The sequence below is a fragment of the Prinia subflava genome, chromosome 2 (genome assembly GCF_021018805.1).
Source record: "Prinia subflava isolate CZ2003 ecotype Zambia chromosome 2, Cam_Psub_1.2, whole genome shotgun sequence".
NCBI lineage: Eukaryota > Metazoa > Chordata > Aves > Passeriformes > Cisticolidae > Prinia > Prinia subflava.
This window is the reverse complement of record NC_086248.1, coordinates 24,045,803-24,064,415: the sequence shown is the minus strand read 5'-3', so window position 1 is coordinate 24,064,415 and position 18,613 is coordinate 24,045,803. Positions and strand designations below refer to the sequence as shown.

Genomic DNA, 18,613 nt, shown 5'->3' with positions numbered 1-18,613 from the left:
TATTGCATGGCAGGGGAAAATCACTGTGCATGTTCACTGCTGTGGGTGCTGACACAAACATAAATAATCCCTGGACTACTTCACAAAATACAAGTGTCTGTGTGGGGGCAAAATGTGATCAAGTTTAAGCACACAGGCGCATTCCTTTCCCAGCAATGCTGGCATTTGTTCACAACTATTTGAAACCCATGGAGCCAGATTTACAGGAGTAAAAAACAAGATTCACAAAAAACACTTTGCAACAAAAATACAGCTTTATTTAATGTCAACATTTATATTATTTCTAAAGAAAATATGCTGTGTTATATTGGGCATCTCTTAAACTGGCAAGCACTTCAAGAAAAGGCATATTCATGTGTGTATCTCCATGGTTAATTATGCTAGTACATAAAATTATTTCTTGAAAGAATATTTGATTGTTATTACTGCCTCACAACTAGCATACCAGAAGCAATATTTTTTAAAGGGTGCTTTGAATAAGACCGGTGCTGTGGATTCCTTCTTGATATAGAAACAGGCTTCAAAATTCAGTTTTATCTCTTGATCCTAATTGGGGGCTGCAAAAGAAGGATTTTTGCATAAACACAATTTGTCAAAAATACAGATTAGTAAAATGCATAGCAGACACTGAGGTCACTTCGTTTTTCTAATTTATACAACCTGATGATCTGGCTAATTCTAAAACAAATTCATAGTTTCACAGAGAAAACCCCAACCCTGAAGATATATTCAGCCACCTCCTTTGTTCTGTAGTTGTGGGAGAAGATGAGAGCTGACAGATCAGAGTTATCTTGTGAGAAGCTTGCCTGTCTTTGCAGCAGCCTGAGGCAAACTGCTTTTAGGACTTAAATTTTCACAGAGCTGTAACTGTTCAAATTCAAACCAAATCTCTCTCTCTCTGAAATTTAGACCCATTTCTTTTTCTCCTCATAGGAAAGATGTAAAACTGACTAATATCCCTTTATAACAGTCCATTATGAAGAGAGAAACTGCTGTGCCTTTACTCTGTCCTTATTTCTTATCTTCTGTGTGAAGATGCTGAAGCCTTTACATCTTTTCTAAATCTCCCATTTGTTTCCCACACCCTATACCACTGGTTTTGCACTAATAGTGAAAAAGAGTAATTATCTTCATCATATTAGAAGCATTCCTGCCAACATCTCCCTGAAAGCATCACCTCTTCTACTCAGACACAGTTTTTCCTCCCCTATAATTTTCAGGTTCTCATCTGCAGTATTACTGTCATTCTTTTTTCTGTCTGTACACTTCATATTTCTTTGTATTTTTCCCCAATTAATTGTATCATACTTATTTGAAGCCATTCTTGTAATGAAAGTGAATTTTTTTGAATTAAAATCCTGGCTTCCATGCTGCTTGCAAGTCCTCCCAAGTGAGCATTATCTGTAAATTGGGTAAGCCTATTGTCCATGTCATTGAGAAAGTAATTAATGGGAAAATTCTATAGTGCTAGAGCTAGAAGACAGCATTCCGGAAGTCTGTAAGATGTTCTCCCACTTAGGCAGCAAATAACTCTTCTCAGAGTCCTGCTTTCCAATCAAGTACCTATCTACCTTACGTGAATTTAATTTAGTCCATATCTGCTTTGTTTGCTTAGGGATGTCATGGGAGGCTACATTGAAGAGACACTGTGTAAAACACATCCTTGTATCTGCTTTGCTGTCACAGAAGGAAATGAGATCAGCTTGATAGGATTTGTTTCTGATGTGTCCCTGTGCAAATATTCTTATCTTCTTACCATTCTCTAGATACCCACAAACATGTTGTTTAAAACCTTGTTTCAGTGTCTTGGAAATGCTGTTAGGACTGAATTTTCTGTAATTCTTTAGATTTTCCTCTTTTGCTTAGATAGAACATTGTGTTTATCTTTCTCCAGTTTTCTGGGAACTTACTCATCCTGCTAATCACTAGTGTTTGAGAAATTGCTTAGGTTAAGTATTTTAAGGGTAAATTTCATTAGGCTGTTCCATCCTGAATACTCCAATTTACCTCAGTATTCCTTCAGGTGTTATTTTTAATTTCTCTCCATGATCCTACTCTCAAATTCTTAATAATAATTGAAATAAACTTTTAGTCATAATTAATCTCTTTTTTTATGAAGACTCAAACAAGGAAAGGGGAAAAAAATGGGCATTGAACCTTTCAGCCTTTTCAGTATCACCTGTTTGCTGACCTCTCTTGCTAAGTACTACATTAAATCAGCTCTTAGCATAGTACATTATTTGCAATGTGGTATTATTTAAGTCTAGCAAACCATTCAATGGCACTATGTGGTTATGTGCTCAAATATAAAAAATTCATCTTATTTCCCTGACATCCTTTCACAATCTAATTCCAGAGTATACCTCAATTTCTTCCAACCATTTGACTGCATCCCATTTAAAATTAATTCTATTTAATTTAATTACTTCATTCTGTCATGCTAAGAACTGGAATTCTGCATTGGTAATTATTCGTAGAAAATCATTCACCAAATACAGCCATCTTATTATCCAAACACTGAATTGTGTACCTAAAACATCCTATCGTCTTTTCAAATAAAATGATAAAAATTTGATAAACTGACACCAAAGTAGTTACATATTCTAATTGTGACTGTAATCAAATTTTTAAAAATACTCACCATTATATCTAAACAGAACCTCTTTCATTGGAAACCTATAGAAAAATGAAAATAAAAAGTAAAAAGAAAGTGAAAAGGAGAATAAAAACTGTAATATGGTATACAAAAACAGTTGTAAAAACTGGTGGAGAACTTCATAGAGCACTTCTCTTTTTTTTAATCACTGGTTTGCTGCACTCTTAATTTACAAGTCAGTTTACTGAAGCAAGAATGATTTTTCATGCATGGACATCCTTGAGGAATTCATCAGCATACAGCAAATTTCAACAGACAAACATCACCTTGACTAATTGCACATCAGAGAGCATTTCAGATTTACATTGGTTTTCCACTTTCCACTTCTTTTTTGAGCCTCATGCTGTGGGGACAGAGCATGTGGCCACCCTTGCATTCACATGACATGAGTGTTGTTTGCTTCCCCTTAGCAAGGATTTAGCCGGTGCCCTATAATAGCCTGGCACCCCAACCAAGGAGTAGGACAGACTACAGGGTGGACCAATAACCATCTGGGACACTGGTCTAAAGAGATAGTATTCAGCAGTTCAAAACCTCTGTTCCAAGTGGTGTTTCAGAGGATGCTAAGGTGACATCTCCCTCAGAGATCTGAAGAGCTTACACGTCCAGGAAGTCTGTGGATGTTCCTAATTTGGAGGGCAAGACAGACTGATATGCCAGGGGTATTACTCCCATTCTGGAGGACTTTGCCAGACTGGAGAAAAAGGCTAGCAGAAGATCTGTGAATAAAGACAAATACAAAATCCTGCATGGGGCAGGGGACAAGGAGGGATGGAGGAAGTGATTAAGCCATGCACAGGACACTGACTGACAGACTTGACTGACTGACAGACTGGGAAGCAGCTCTGCTGACAGGGACATAAGGTCTAGCTGACACCACTCTGAATGTGCATCAGTCCAGCCTTCTTGTGATGAAGGATAACCTCATACACAGTTACATTAATTAGAGCATAGCCAGCAGGTTGAAGGAGGTTATTCCCCTCTGCTGGGCACTACTGAGGCTGCATCTGGAACACAGCTTCCATTTCTGAGCTCTCACAATAAAATTTTTTTTTGCTTTGTCAAGCAAGCAGAGAAAACCAATGGACAACTATCAGGAGGGTTACAAGTGTTTCTTGATTTCTGGGAAAGAGGGGTGGCTACAGATAGCACTTGTTAAACCTAAAGAGTAGGTTAAAGGTTATCTATTTTTCCTTTCTAGCCTTTTAAGAAAGGTTAATGACAGCTCAGATTTTCATGGTGAAAGAAAACAAGCCAGCAAGTGGGGAAATTTTAATTAGGCATAAGGAAAAATATTTTCTATCATAAGAATGGTCAAACACTATAGCTAATTTTAATCTGATTCTATGATTCTAATTACTTATGTATTACTTAAATATTGAGTAATTTGAAAAACACCCTTCTTTAGCCTACGTCTATGTTCTGATTAGCTATTCATGGCAATTTCTTTTCCTCTAAAACTATTTCTCAGAACACCTGCCATTTTTTGCTGGGGACCAAAAAAACACCTGCTTCTTAATGCCAAGTAGAATTAGATTCAAACTGCATTTTGAATCATATACTGATATTTCAAACTTTCTCTTTATCATTCTTATGTTACTATCCTTTCAGACTTTTAAATATAAACTTATAAAACTAATATATTTACAGTAATTATTTTTATGCAATCACCCTATAAATAAAATTCTATAAATGCTTTTCCTTGCTTCAGCATGGTGATCTAATATGCCCTTTCAAGTCAGAAGGCTATAACTGAAAGTTTTTCTTAAGAAGATATAATTGAAGCTGACTTAAGTATTGCCCAAATACTTGTTGCAATATCAATTTCCTGTTGAACATATAAAATCTTAAAGAAAAAAAATAAAGCATTGTTCAGGTATAAAGTAACTAGAAAGTTTATCTGCTGATATTTAAAGTTTTTATTTGAGAATTTAGAAGTGTGCGTTGTTTGGACCTGCTTTTCTTTTTATAAGTATCAGAAGGCAACAGTTTACTGTTTCAGTGGCCCATCCAATTTAGAGGTTAAAGAATTTGTCACAGCTAACACCTGAAAATCTTGCTTCTTTAGTAAAAGCAGTAGTTATTCCTACTTTTAGTGTTCATTTTCAGGATCATTACATTTTCAGCTAAATGAACTGCTATAAGCCTATGGAGAGAGCTTAGGGTTGCAGTCCTTGGCTTGGTCAAAATAAACTAAGGGTGGTGAGACCACTGTTCCAGAGAGGAACAGGCAGCAATGTTCTGCCACACCAGTCTACACCAGCTCTCTGCTGTCTGGGGAACAAGGCTGCAAACTTGTGCAAGACTGAAAGCAAAAAGGGAATAGTACACCTGTGAGGTGACACATGAAGAAACCATGTTTCTCTCTCCTAGGAAAACACAAGGAGCAACATCATCTTTTTCCCCCACACGTCTGGAAAGATCTATCCCAGTGCCAAATGGAAAAAGTAGGTGCTTGCATAAAGTTGACCTTTGAGTGGGAGTGTTTCCAGTAGAGTTCCCTCTTCTTCCATTAGGTATCTATCCCATCCCTGTCCTCGCTTTGACAAGTTGGAATCTTTACAAGTTGAAAAGTTATTGAGCAGTATGCAAGAACTGAATCATTACAGAATAATTCAGGGTCCAGTGAGGAGGGTGTTTAACTGGAAGAACATCACTTTGCTGTGACAATGCCATTTAGGTTGGCGCTTTTGTTTAAACCATTTACATACATTCTTTAGTACAAGGACACTTCTATAAAATGGGTACATTTTCCTCTTATATGTAGAGCCTATCAATGATTAATGCTATTGTTGACTTCCAAGCAGGAACACTCTTTAAGTAAATAAAGACTAAGAGCAATATATAATAGAACTGGGGACCTTACTGACGTTTTCATAGAATTTAAAATTTCAAGAACTTTTGTTACTTTGCACAAAAGACACTCAGTAAAATCCTGTCACCACTGAAGTCGATAGAATCAGCTTTCTCTCATGGGGTCTTTTTATGAATGTTGACTTTAGAAATGCTATTGATTTCTCAAGTAAATATTGCAGATCTTTTGTGAACAACAAACAGATAAAACTGAGTAATTACTCAACTGCAGCAAAAGATTACATAGACCTGAAATAATTGGTATTGGTAACTGTAATTAGTAATTTCTTAGTAATTGTATTGTAATTGTAGACTTGGGATTTTGTAAATCATAGATGAATAAGGGTAATGAGGATGTACTTTTAACCTCTGCACACAATGAGTTTTTTTCAGATTATACAGGTACATATGTCCCTTGTTCTCTCTAAAGGTTCTGACTCAGTAAAATTCTGAGACTGATGATAACACCATTCACACATCATACCCTGGGCAAATACTAGATTTACTTGAAAGGAAGACAGCAGATATCAGAAATTATTGGCATATTGCTTGGTTATTTTCAAAGAGTATCCTTCAGACCTCCTTCATTTAAGATTCACTGGATGCAGAGGAGGATTTCACAAGGAAGAGAATATTGCTTATTTATTTTCTTACTTTCACAGAGAAGTCAGAGGTCTTACTTTGTACGTGCCATAACAGAATGATGCTAAAATTACACTAATGCTGTTCTTCTGAATACAAAGGTACCTCTGTTTTGGTTGGTTGGTTGGTTAGTTGGTTGGCTGGTTGGTGGGTTTTTGGGTTTTTTTATTATTATTTCCATTGCATACTTTGCTTTGAGGAAAACAATACAAATTAGTAAGAATAAACTAGCCACACATTTCCCTCATTTCCTCTCTCATTCATTCTTAGAGTGGGAAGTGTGACACCTTTCACAGAGGGTGACTTACTTTCTCATTCTGAGGGAGGAACACTGCAGGGGAAGTTAAGTATGAGCCTACATATAATTTTAGATAAAGAGGGCAGATAATAATTTAGATAATATAGGAAAGTGATCTAAGGGTCTTATGAGAACAGTAAGAGTAATATTGGGCTTATGACTTGGCAGATTTTTTCCTAATCAGTTCATCATCCAAACAGAATTCACTGATTAAAAAAAAAAAAAAAAAAAAAAAAAAAAAAAAAAAAAAAAAAAAAAAGACATATTAAATTAGATGGGGATTTGTGGGTTATGAAACTCATAAGGTGAAAATTTGGTATAAACTGTTCCTAGAGTGAAGATAGGTTCCAAAATAAAAAGGAACAATGCAGGTGCCTGAAAGATGTTGTGATTTTAAAAATCATCAGCCAAGACCTACCCTGCTTTTTTTAATACACTGGAAAGGGAAAGCATTATAACATACAATTCTGAAAGCCCAACCACATAAAAGAGAAAATGGTGAAAATGTGCTTGTTTTTCAGAGGCAGCTCAACAGCAACTTATCTCCAAGAAGCCACTACCCTCAGGTCAGCTAAAAAGGCTGTTTCAAATAACTTGAGCTGCTCCTAGCTCTGTGTTGCTCTCCTGTCTGTCTCCAAGATCTCTTTCTGAGTATCAGTGCTGTATACTTCCATTTCCAGCAGTAGATCGCAAAGGAAACAGATGCCTTTTTTCAGTCCTTCTTGACTGAGAATGAGAAAAGGAGATCATCTCCAGATGCATTTGTGTCTTCTCTGACACCCATTAAACATACAAAGAGATTGCTCAGCCTTCACATGGCCAGCATGACGTGCCCTGGTCATCTCCTCTGGCTAAAAATGAGATTAAAAATTGGGGAAAATATTAGATCATTTGCTCTGTACAAGCAAGTTGAACAGTTCTATGAAAAATGTTTTCTTTGATTTGTAATAGAGAAAATAGTAAATGTGTCATCTCTTGATGTTACTTTCTGAGCAGCTTGTGGTGAGCCTGACACAGTTCTTACTGATATTTCTACATGGACTGCAGTCCCCCTGCATAGTCATAGCTGCAAAATATACATTAGGGACAAGCCCCATAGAACCAGCACAAATGGTCAGCTTGCTCAGCTGTACAAAATGGTATCTGACACATTTTTTTCAACTTTAGAGCTAATGATTTTTCTCTAACTAAAGTTATTATAAGTCATCCAATAAGAGCTTAATCAAAGGAAGTGCAAAGTGTACTGATAACAGCACTTATAAATCTTCTTCTTTCCCACTGATTGTCTTTGGTCCTTATAAATGCAATCACAGTTCCATAAGATATGGTTGTTCTATAGGTCATGGTACAAATTCTCCCATTGTTGTAGTACGTTTAAGCTTTTTTTAAAAAATGTAGACAGAAATTTTGTTCAAAGTGTTTTTTCAATATAAGGGAACTTTTAGAAGTTCTAATATATTTTACCTGCCTTGGAACAGACCAAGTTGGCTTCTAACCAAAGGAATTTTGCACTTATTTGTGTCTGACTCTCCTATGTCAGTGCAAGATCCTTCACTTTCTGATCTTAATAATGTATCAGTTAAATTTAACTGTGTCTTGTCTCTTAGAGAATTCTCTAAGAAAATATGTGTCTTTCCATTAGATTTGCAAAATTCCTCCTCAACGTGCAAATTGTAAAAAGGAAGGATGAGAGACAAGGATCTAGCTGTTTGCTTCCCTCTGTTTTCAAATACAGGAAAACCATCTGCATCAGCAGAAGCTACAAATATACACACACACTAATACAAATACACATGTATCTATATATGCGTATATATACACGTTTTACAGTTCCTGGTGTACTGCAAATCTGCTTAATCTCAAAAACAAATGTATCCTCAGAACTATGTAGTTTCTCCCACTGCTTTCTGATAGACCATTACTTCAATAATATTTCTGAAACTTTACAGCTGAGATGGAAAAAAACAACCTATCTGAGAAGATCTGAAAGATATTTTTGGTCTAACTTCACTTTATGAGGGCATTTTGGGTCTTCCTTTGAATAGTCCCATAGCAGATGCTGTAACACCTGTTTTTGAGAGAATTGAGAATGGGTCTGGGAGGCAGAGGAAAGGGAATTGATGGTGTAGAAACAAGCAGAAATGTCAAAGGCAAGGAACAAAGGAAGAGATTTGGAGGGCTGTGATGGAGATTCAAACAAAAAGAGATATGAAAGAGCTCCAAGTCCCTGACACCCTGTGCAGAGAGGCCAGGGATGCACATGAGAATGAGAGGCTACAGCACAGCTATATACTCTTGGTGCAGAACTGCAGTCTGTTGATCCACCCAACAAGTGAGATATCAACCTCTTTTCATTTTTATCTTCCCCCCCAAATTTTTTCCAGTGCAAACTGAGATAAACTGTGAGGATATATTGATATGTTGTCAACAAACTCAGAATTCAGGTAAATCCTTCACTTCCAAAATGTGAAGGGCTTGACCCCAAAACTCTCACAACATTTTTCAAAACTAAAATGAAGTTTTCTACTCATTTGGTAGAAAGGATTGGCAAACATTCATTTCATTTATTTAAATTATCATATTGCTGCTTTCAGAAAAACTAGAATCTAATTTTAAAATAATAAATTAAAAATAAACTGTTTATAAATATGTAATTATCATTCCTTTTTGTATTTTTACATTAATTTAAAAAATAGTGAAATCTTTGTAAGAATGCACCTGGTGAAAGAGGTATTGGTAGTAAAAAAATAATTCTTGTGTCATAAATGTTCTCATACTGCTATTACTGGTACTAAGTTATGCCTTCATAGGTGAATTTCTAAAATAGTATTGAAAATGTCCTGTAATGAGTGATGTCCTATCACATTCCAAGGCCCGAGTAAAGAGCGTGATAGTTAATTGAATTACATATGTTTATTTCAACACTGAGGCTATAATTCATCTTCGTGCTCATGATCTTGTTGGAAAAAGAACTAGCCAGTTCCAGCTGAACCTTTTAAATTTTCTATATCCTCTGTCTCAAGAAAAAATTGATAATGACTAATACATTGCTTCTGCTGTCACTGAATTAATTGTCTAGGGTGATAACCACTATGGTCCTAGAATTTAGACATATAAATATTGTGGGGAACTGAATTTAGACTTCAATTTAGCCACTGAATTTAGACTTCAAGAAAATTTTTATCCTTCTTCAAAGTCAAAAAAGACTGGTACCAAATTTTGATACTAGCCAAATTTTGAAACAAGCCAATTTATTTTACTATCTTTTATGAAATTCTCAATAACTAATTATCCTAAGTGCTTCTGGTAATGCTGCAGTACCTGGTATTTAAAACAAAAGTTATATCAGTGACTGAAAATTGTGGCATGTGTTATTTAAATATGGCTGCGTAATTTAACAAACAGCTTAATTTAACCATTCCCATTGCTAACATCCCAACAGCACGTATCAGGAACCTGAAGCATAAATGTTACTGGTATTTCAAATTCGCATAAGCAGCATAGTTGGCAAAACAGCTCTGGGTTTTTTTCTTCATTGATCATTAAGAACTATTAATGTTTATGTAGTCTCTGCACTGGAAAAAAGGAGGTTTGGAAGCTCAGCACATTTTTACTGATCAACCTTATATGGGCTATGCAAATAAAAGATAAAGCTAGCATGCAAATATTTAAACCCAACAAATGTCAACTGATTACCTCCTTGGATACGAGCATCTCATTTTCCGGAATAGGCACCATGGAAAGACTGGGCTGCCGAGCCAAGATGTCAGAGGTTGGAGAGAGGATGAGGTTAAACACAGGAAAAAGAAATCCATTATTAGTTCAGTTTCTATATACAATATCACTAAAATTTAAAATTAAAGCAAATACCCTCAGACATGCTAAGGATAGCAAGGCAACTAAATCTGTGTTCAGCAGTCTCTTACTACTCCTTTTCTGTAGTGAAATATATTTCAAGATATGGTCTGTATTCTGTTATATTATATTCCCATCATTAAAAAGGTAGGGAAGTGATAAATCCCTTTTGAATTCAAATGAGGCATCTCAAGTAAAAATCATAGCAAAATCATCTACTTTATGATACATTTAGTAGGAGATAATGCACCTAAAGTTATTTAAATCTGCAACCATATTTCCTTCACTTTGAATACCTGTCTTCTAAAATCTCCTCCAAAAGAGCTTTCCTTAATCTGAAATTTCATAAATCATACAAACATTTCACTGAAAAATGCTGTATAACAGTAATTAGTATGTGCAGAAAACTGTTTTCAATCTTGATAACTTTCCAGTATTTTCATTATTATATATCTTACATCTGAGTAGTGAAGTTTGATGGCTGTGACTCAAGTGAAGAACCATATCAACTTCAATGAGATTTCAATTAGAATGCAGGTAAATAGATCAACTGGAGTTTATAAAGGCAATGTTAAGATCATAAGCTTGTGACATTTTCTTACAGAGTGACACAGAGACATAATCTTTAAAGAAAAGGTTGCTGAAAGTTTTGGGATTTGGGTGTTTGAGAATTTTCCAAAAGATTGGAAGAAGCCTGCTATTTTCAGTGTACCAAAAGCATTAATTTGTTTTGCCATTTAGATCAAACAGTATATCAGCAAATTATGTGTTGTTTAAAAATACTGCTCTTCTAAGAAAATTGATTTTTACACCGCACTTTTTGAGAAGCAAAACTGATCTGCTAATCTGGTCCTTTGCTCAAAGAAATATACTGAAGTGGGATATGTTCTAATTTTCTGCAATTACTTTATGGATGTGTTATATATTTCTCTCTTCCTTCATAAATATGCCCTGATTCCTTTCCAGAAAAAAAGGAAACTACTTTAGCTGCAAGAGAAGCTTTGAACCATTTAACTACTTTTTCTGTGATTATTATTCCCAAAAATGAAAAGGCAATGGAATAACTTTAGGCAACAAGTTTATTTATTCTGTACATTTTTACAAAGGAATAAATTTAGGCAAAAGAAGGGTAAGGAAGAGACAAGCTGCCTAGATCCTCTCAGTGGCAACATCCCTCCCTCTGATACTCATGTGGCTCCCAATGTCAGTCAGGCCAAGGCACCCCCCAGACCTTACACCACCACCTGCTGCAGCACACACACAGAAGGTGTTTGATGGTCTGCGTGGAACAGAAGTTCTCCTTCCAAACCCAGCATACCTTGATTACCAAGGCTGGGCAATCCCTGATGGCACACAGGTACAAAATCCTAGCAACACCTGTGGCATCTTGGCAAGTATATTCTATTGAAAGAAACCCTAGAGCTGAGACACCCATTGCCTCATAAGAATATGGCACGTCTGTATCCCAGGCAAAGTAAGAAGCGTCAACCACAAAGAGAATAAAGAAACGATTGTCCATATTCTGCTCACTTTCTGATGTATGGCTAAGCCCTCTGAGAATTCTCCACTGCTCACAAGAAAGAAAAGTTCCCTAGTCAGACAGTGATCTGAGAATACAACTCTTCTTTTTCTCAATTTGCCCAGAGAGCAAATCAATGAAAAACAATGAACACTTCTATTGTGTTATCTCACCCTGGCCTGTCTTGCTGGTATTCACTGCCTTCCCTCTTAACCTGAAATGCCCCTCTGAGTCATGGTTCTGCCTTACCTTTATTTTTGCATATGAGGTCTCAAGTCCGTCCTTAGACCTGAACCTGACAAAAGTAATTACCTTTTTTTGTCCAAGAATACATTTGCTTCCCTTATTTTGATAGTATCCTCTTTTCAAACTAAAGAGCCAAACTGTGACAGTCTCCATAGAAAGGAAAATTGTTTCTATTTTGGAGAGACACTCAATATTAATTATGTTGGAGAGATTTAATTAAAAGAAGGCAAGGAATTCACCAATCAATAATGATGAAAAATAGTTAGTCAACAATATAGAAGTCTCTCTGTTCCCACAAGGCTTCTCTGACCAAAACCCCTTGAGTTATCATAAAAGAGTCTATATATTCTACTAGTTAGGTGGGTTGAGTCTTAAGGAAGTCATATATGGCTCATTTATAAAGAACTTTAAGTAGTACTTTAGTGAATACAGAACACATAAACCAAGTGCTGCACTCTTTTTCTGCTAAAATAACACTTAGTCTTGCAGGTCCCTGAAAGGAAGGTGTTTGGATCTTGCCTAAATCATGCAATTCTGCCTCTGCCAGCTGCAAAGAAAGAAACGCCTTGGCCTGGGTGACTTTATCCCAAAGACCCAGAGGCTGATTATCTGTGTTATTTCCATCAAGTGTCAGTGTGAACCAAAATGCGTCTGCCTTGCTGTAGACAATGACCCATACCTGTCCTGAGTTTAACCAAAAAGCTACAGAATCTTGTTCTTTCCTTCCCGATTTTTCCTTAAAAATATGATTTTTTTGTGTTCTTGACTGCACATGACACAGTCAACTTAAAAGTACCAGAATATGAAGTAGGCAGAATGAGGCTGGATTAGTCCTTTCTTACTAGATACATTATGTGACTATCACCCCTCAGAGTCACGTACAGGAATGTGCTTCTGTCCACCAGATCTGAGGTGTAAATGCAACTAGGACTTTGTCTTTTTTATGGGTGAGACCTCAGTGAGACCACATCAAACTCTGTCACTGGCATTCTTTCATCTTTGAGTCAAAGCAGCTGGCAAGAAGCCCTATCTCCTATGCAAATGTGAAAATATTGTGTCTGTTGATGGTGGGAGATGAATATTGCTTTTATAATTACTACTCTTTTTTCCTTTGACGTTATAAAATTACACATTACTCTTATGTGGCAGTGAGCAACTTAAGTTTATTAAGTTTATTGTAAGAGTTAGTTTTATATACCCTGTTCAGCCTCATGGGCATTCCTTTGTCTCCCTCAGTTGTGTTAATGCATGCACCTGCAGCTGTTATGTAACAGTCCGTTATTTGTCCATCATTTTTCCTGCCGTTGTGAAACCCATCCCAGTTATCCCTAGTTGGTCCAATTTGATTTTCCCGCCTGTGTAACTGCCACGAAGACACTTTCCATTGGTTGCTGTACTTCACCACTCCCTTTCTCCTATCCGGATAAAATCCCGGGTCGCTGAGTTCTCCCGCCGGATTTGGGAGTCAGTGACCAGGTGCAATAAATCCTGTCACTACCTCAACGGTCTCCTTCCTCCCTGCCTCTGTCTGCATCAAGTTATCCATCGCTGCTGAGAAGATTCTCTCAGAAACCAAGAACCCCCTACAAGAATCAGCCCAGCCTGCGCTGCTCACTGGCTGATCTTCCGTCACTGTACACGGTGTCTGGGCTGGCAGAGGTGCAGAGACGCAGAGGTCTCGAGCAGCACCGTGACACTCTTACAAGGTTAATCAACAGTTTTTAACTTTTCCAGATGTTACTCAGATTTCTGTTAATGTGACTTTTTTCTTTATTACTTCTAAAAACAGTGAAAAAGCAAACTAGACAAATCTGCATTTGTGGCTGCAAAATTGTACCGAGGAGAGCAGAGTCTCTTTACAATATATAAGTACTAGCAGCATGTAACATCAAAAAGAAATTATGCACCTGCCTGAAATAACCTCTTACAGACTAAGACAAGGCTTAGAAAGCGGTGGAAGATAATACCTTCATTAGATCTTTGCTCATTTAGTTCTGTTATCAGCAAGACATATTTGCCTTTAAAAGGTCAGTTGATGTTTACTGTGCTATGAATCACAGATTCCTCTGAACTAATACAAAGCTTTCTGAATTGTTCTCAGTGTAAAATGTTTTTCATAAATCTAAGTCAATCTATGGAGGATCTGCAGCCTTTGCTAATTGAGGCTCTGGCTTAGAACTGGAACCAGTGAGAGAGAACATACATAAGAAGTAAGAATATTTTAACTATAGTAACCAGAGAACATTCACATTTATATTACTCTGTCAAGTCTTTAACCCCCTTGAAAATAAATTAGGTACTCTAGACCCTTATTAAACATAGATACATTCCTTCACAATAGGAAAAATGGCTGATTTCTCAAAGAGTAAAAACATTTATTTAAGCATGTATAACAAGCAAATATTTTTATAAAACAGTTTTATGTGTCTCCACTTTATCTGAGTGACAATGAACATGAAATACTTAGTACAATAAATGGTAAAATACCCACAGCAGCAGAGCAAGGAATACTTTCAACTAAGGGGAAATAAAATAATATGATGTAAAGGGGCAATTTATGATTATAATGTCTCTAGTCTCTTTGAAATGACACAGCATAAAATCTATTTCAAAGATTCAGCCCTTAAGCACCAAATTCTTTTGCATCTTGTACCTCTGTGAAAAGGAAAAGTAAAGTAGAAATAGTGATTACAATATAGATTTACAATGTGCCTTGAGACTTATGCAGTAAAGCATCCTGACAGACTTGCAAATCTTTATCATACAAAATTGTAGCTGTGCATTTTTATTTTGAAGATTTCAAAACTCTTTCCCAGGTACTGAAAGTACCTGGAAAAAAGAAGCTCTCACACAAGCATGGTTTCCTAACAGGTTCTTACCAGACACAGGCACGGAGGACACCAGAGTGCAGTGAGACCGAGAGATTTGAATCTAAATAGAATGAGTCGTAGAACCATACAAAGGTTTGGTTTGGAAGAGACCTTGAAAATCACCTAGTTCCAACCTCTTTGCCATGGGCAGAAACACTTTCTACTAGACAGGTTGCTCAAATCTCCATCCAACCTGGCCTTGAACACTTCCAGGTACTGGGCATCCACAGCTTCTCTGGGCAACCTAATACCAGAGAATGCCAGAGGATGGAAGAGTTACAGGGCTTTTCAGTAAGGATTCCTTATCTATAAGTGCAGTTTGAGGGAGATGCATGTGCACCAATTTTCCTTGGGCTGCTTTTTCCCAGATGGAGTCTAACTTCACATGCACGCTTAGTCCATGATGGATTTGACTGAGGATCTTCTGCCAAAATTATTTTTCCAAGAAAAATACTAGCAAGAAAAAAAAAAAAAAGAAAAGAAAAAAGAAGCTTTCTGCAAAATATTTTGCTTTCCAAATTCTCACTAGTAATTTAGAAAATTAAAATTAGGTATTCAGTTGCAAGAAAACCCATGTGTAACTATATTATTGTGTTTTGTGTCTTGAATGTTTCATTTTGGATCACTTCCATGAAATACTAAGGTGTATTTCACTACCCACTTTGTGGCAATCATGTTCAGAGCCTCTATTTTCTGCTGTGGGCAAATGAAGCCCTGCAGTTCCTAGGAGGGCTAATTTCACTGTGGGTGATTATGGGAGCTAGTGGTCAGCAAGGATTCCAGACCCGTGATGAAGGCTTGAGGCATGAGAACCACAACCAACACATCCATAGGGTAGGGCAGCAGAGACAAACCTCTTCTAATCACATGGATTAGAGCTGTCTGCTTTGAGTTAGTTCATGTAGCCCAAAGGATGCATATTGGTTTCTGGAGTATTCAAATGTTTTCAAAATTTAATTTGGATTGGAAAGAAAATGTCAGAATTTCCAACAATACAAGTATTTGAAATTTCCCTCAGCATACTGACTGTGAACTATTTATGGACTCATGGAAATAGTCATTGCTTAGATGCTTTCTGCCCAAGGAAGGGACTCATTTCTAATTGAATGAAAACATCCAAAGAACTCTAACTGCCTTCCAGGTGACACTGTGAAATTAATTTGATTAATTTTCAGAACTGACTTTCCCCCACATTTGTAGATCAGCATTTATTACCAGATCAGCTGCTAAACTAAAAAATCCCTGTTTTCTGAGCAAGTTATTGATGCAAGAGATCTTTACCTTAGCTACTTTAAGTTCAAACCAGAAACTTTGAATGAATCTTCAAGACTGCACATCTGTAACTGTCACCTATTATATAAAGATTTGCATTAAGATCATATTCTGCCCATAATATAATTACTAAAATTATATCTAGTATTTAACTTAGAAAAAGAAAAGGCTAGTTCACAACATCTAAGTCAGTAAAGACCGACTTCTCAAATTCAAGATCTGAGTAACTCCTTAGAATTTCACCAGAACTAGTTATATTTTATGCTTTTATCTACCATAACTGAAATTGGAGTGAATTAAGATTGTATTTCAGAGTATATATTATAGAAATACTTGCAATAAAAATGCCTGTATAGCTCTGGGTGTTTTGGGACAGTTTCCATTAATTGCAATTTTCTTTTTCTTTCAGGCATTGCTTTATTGCTATCTTTGATAAAAAGTGCACAAGTATATTTTTTGTTTCTCATACAGGTTTCATACTCACCAAATCTGGTTTGATATACTTCACTCAACTACATATTTCTGCTAATGCTGTTAATAACAGACTTTACCTCTGGGTCACTTCTGTTCTCAGAAGTGACTTGTTAGCTAGGGCCAGAATTTCTATTCTATTTGGGAATGTTTATTGTATGAAAAATTTCTGACTGAAGTCCACTATACAGAAGACTAGATGCCATCACCCTAGAAAAGCAGATATAAGGATGAACTCAAATTTTTATTATGTAGACGCTTCTAAGAATGAAGACCAAGCATCTTAAAGCACTATTTGTTGCTTAAGACTGGTTTAATCTGTCCCAGCAGAAACAGCCTGTAAAGGAAAAGGCAGAAAGAAACAGAGGTGGCTGTAACTAAGTTTCAAGAGGAAACTTGAACACTCCTGGGTGTGTCCACTGGGAAGCACGTTTTGGTTTCTAGGGGTAGAAAATGCCTGCTGGGGCTTGGTCTTATTGCACTGGGAGCATGTTTTCTAAATGAACAGAAGCACACCAAAGAAATGCCAGGGTCCTACCATCGGCAGCTTCTCATGCTGGAAATAGGACAGAAAGGCTCTCAAACTTGTCTAACTGCCCAGGACAAAAACAGTGACACAGTAATCAATTCCTTTCTCTTTCATTGGAAGAGCTGTTTCCAGAGAAATGCGTAGCTGAGGTCATTCCAGGTGGTGCCAGACTCAGGACACCTCCATGTTAAGTGCATGTTCCTGGGTCTCCTTTTAAGCCTAAGATACCTTCAAGTTCTCTTGCTAATTCAATGGCTTTGAAGAAAGCAATTGATTATGTTTAGAAAGTTATGATCTCTTTAAAAAGTGCTTCAAGAGAAACGCCTTTCTTTAAAGATGATCTGAGCAGGAATTCTAGATGCATTTTCTGGAGACTTTATCAAACCAACTCAAAAGTGATGGAAATGTAATCTAAATATGATTAAATATGATTAAAAGAAATCATTAAGCCCAAGAAATGCCATAAAAATAATACACAAATAAGACACAGCAATATTAATCATTAATATTTTCCCAACGAGGAAGTCCAGTTTGTAGATCAGCACTAATGAACTGACTTGTTTACCTCTGATACCTTCTTCTACACCAAAGCAATTTTTCTGCATCACAGATAGTAGATTGATCAACCACAATATACCTACACAAGTGCAACATTAAATACCAAAGTTCAAAAGAGAGAAAGAAACTGTCTTCTAGAAAATAAAAGCTGTTGAGATGATGTCTGGGAGAAAAGTGCTTTTCCATGGCAACCCTGAAAGGCTGCTGTATTCACAGAATGTCAGTTCCCACTATGCTACTATTAATCAAATACAAACTCCAACGAGTATAAGATTGGATCATGAAGTAAACACCACAGATTTCATTTTAAAAATAATAAGGATTCTCTTTAAATATTCTGCTTACCTGTGAGCCTGGAGACCTGCAAGTGATTATGAAAAGTTGACACTTTCAGCATGACTACATTTACTTGTTTCAAGAAAATTCCATTTAGACCATTTAGGAAAAAAATTACATTGGCTTGAGCAAAGTTGGAGATTAAAGAGAACGTGTCCTCTGTTACTGTTACAAGTCATGCCCGACCAGACAAAAAATGTAAGTTTTAACATTTTTCATACCACTTGCAAAAAGGCAGTTCCCTCCAATCCATTTTCAAAGGCTGTGCTACTAAATATTTAATAGGAAAATTTTCACAGGGGTGTTCATACATTGTGTATTCAGGCCTTGCGGACAGAAAGAGAAGTTTGAAAGTCGCTAGGGACTTAGAGGCTGAGGGAATAACACCCGCTCATTTTTTGCTTCTGCTTGGGCAGGTCATTCCTTTCTCCTTCAAAAGTAGCTGATTTTCTAAAATCTAGTGGTCTCTGCCTGAAAGGTATTTACATCTATTGTGCCTCCTATAAAT

General features: G+C 36.6%; 1 protein-coding gene across 2 annotated transcripts in view; it reads right to left on the bottom strand.

Moving 5' to 3' along the window:
* Window positions 1-241: 241 nt before the first annotated feature.
* Window positions 242-18,613, bottom strand: part of MLIP (muscular LMNA interacting protein) — a 105,202-nt gene continuing 86,830 nt past the window's right edge. Inside the window, exons 12-15 of one of the 2 annotated variants that reach the window (XM_063391839.1) lie at window positions 11,549-11,551; window positions 10,146-10,199; window positions 2,642-2,676; window positions 242-557 (exon numbers count right to left, since the gene is read on the bottom strand). In XM_063391839.1, coding sequence (XP_063247909.1) covers window positions 2,650-2,676; window positions 10,146-10,199; window positions 11,549-11,551 — 84 coding nt within the window. In that variant the 3' untranslated portion in view covers window positions 242-557; window positions 2,642-2,649. The remainder of the gene's footprint in view (window positions 558-2,641; window positions 2,677-10,145; window positions 10,200-11,548; window positions 11,552-18,613) is intronic. The other variant, XM_063391840.1, reaches the window with a different exon arrangement.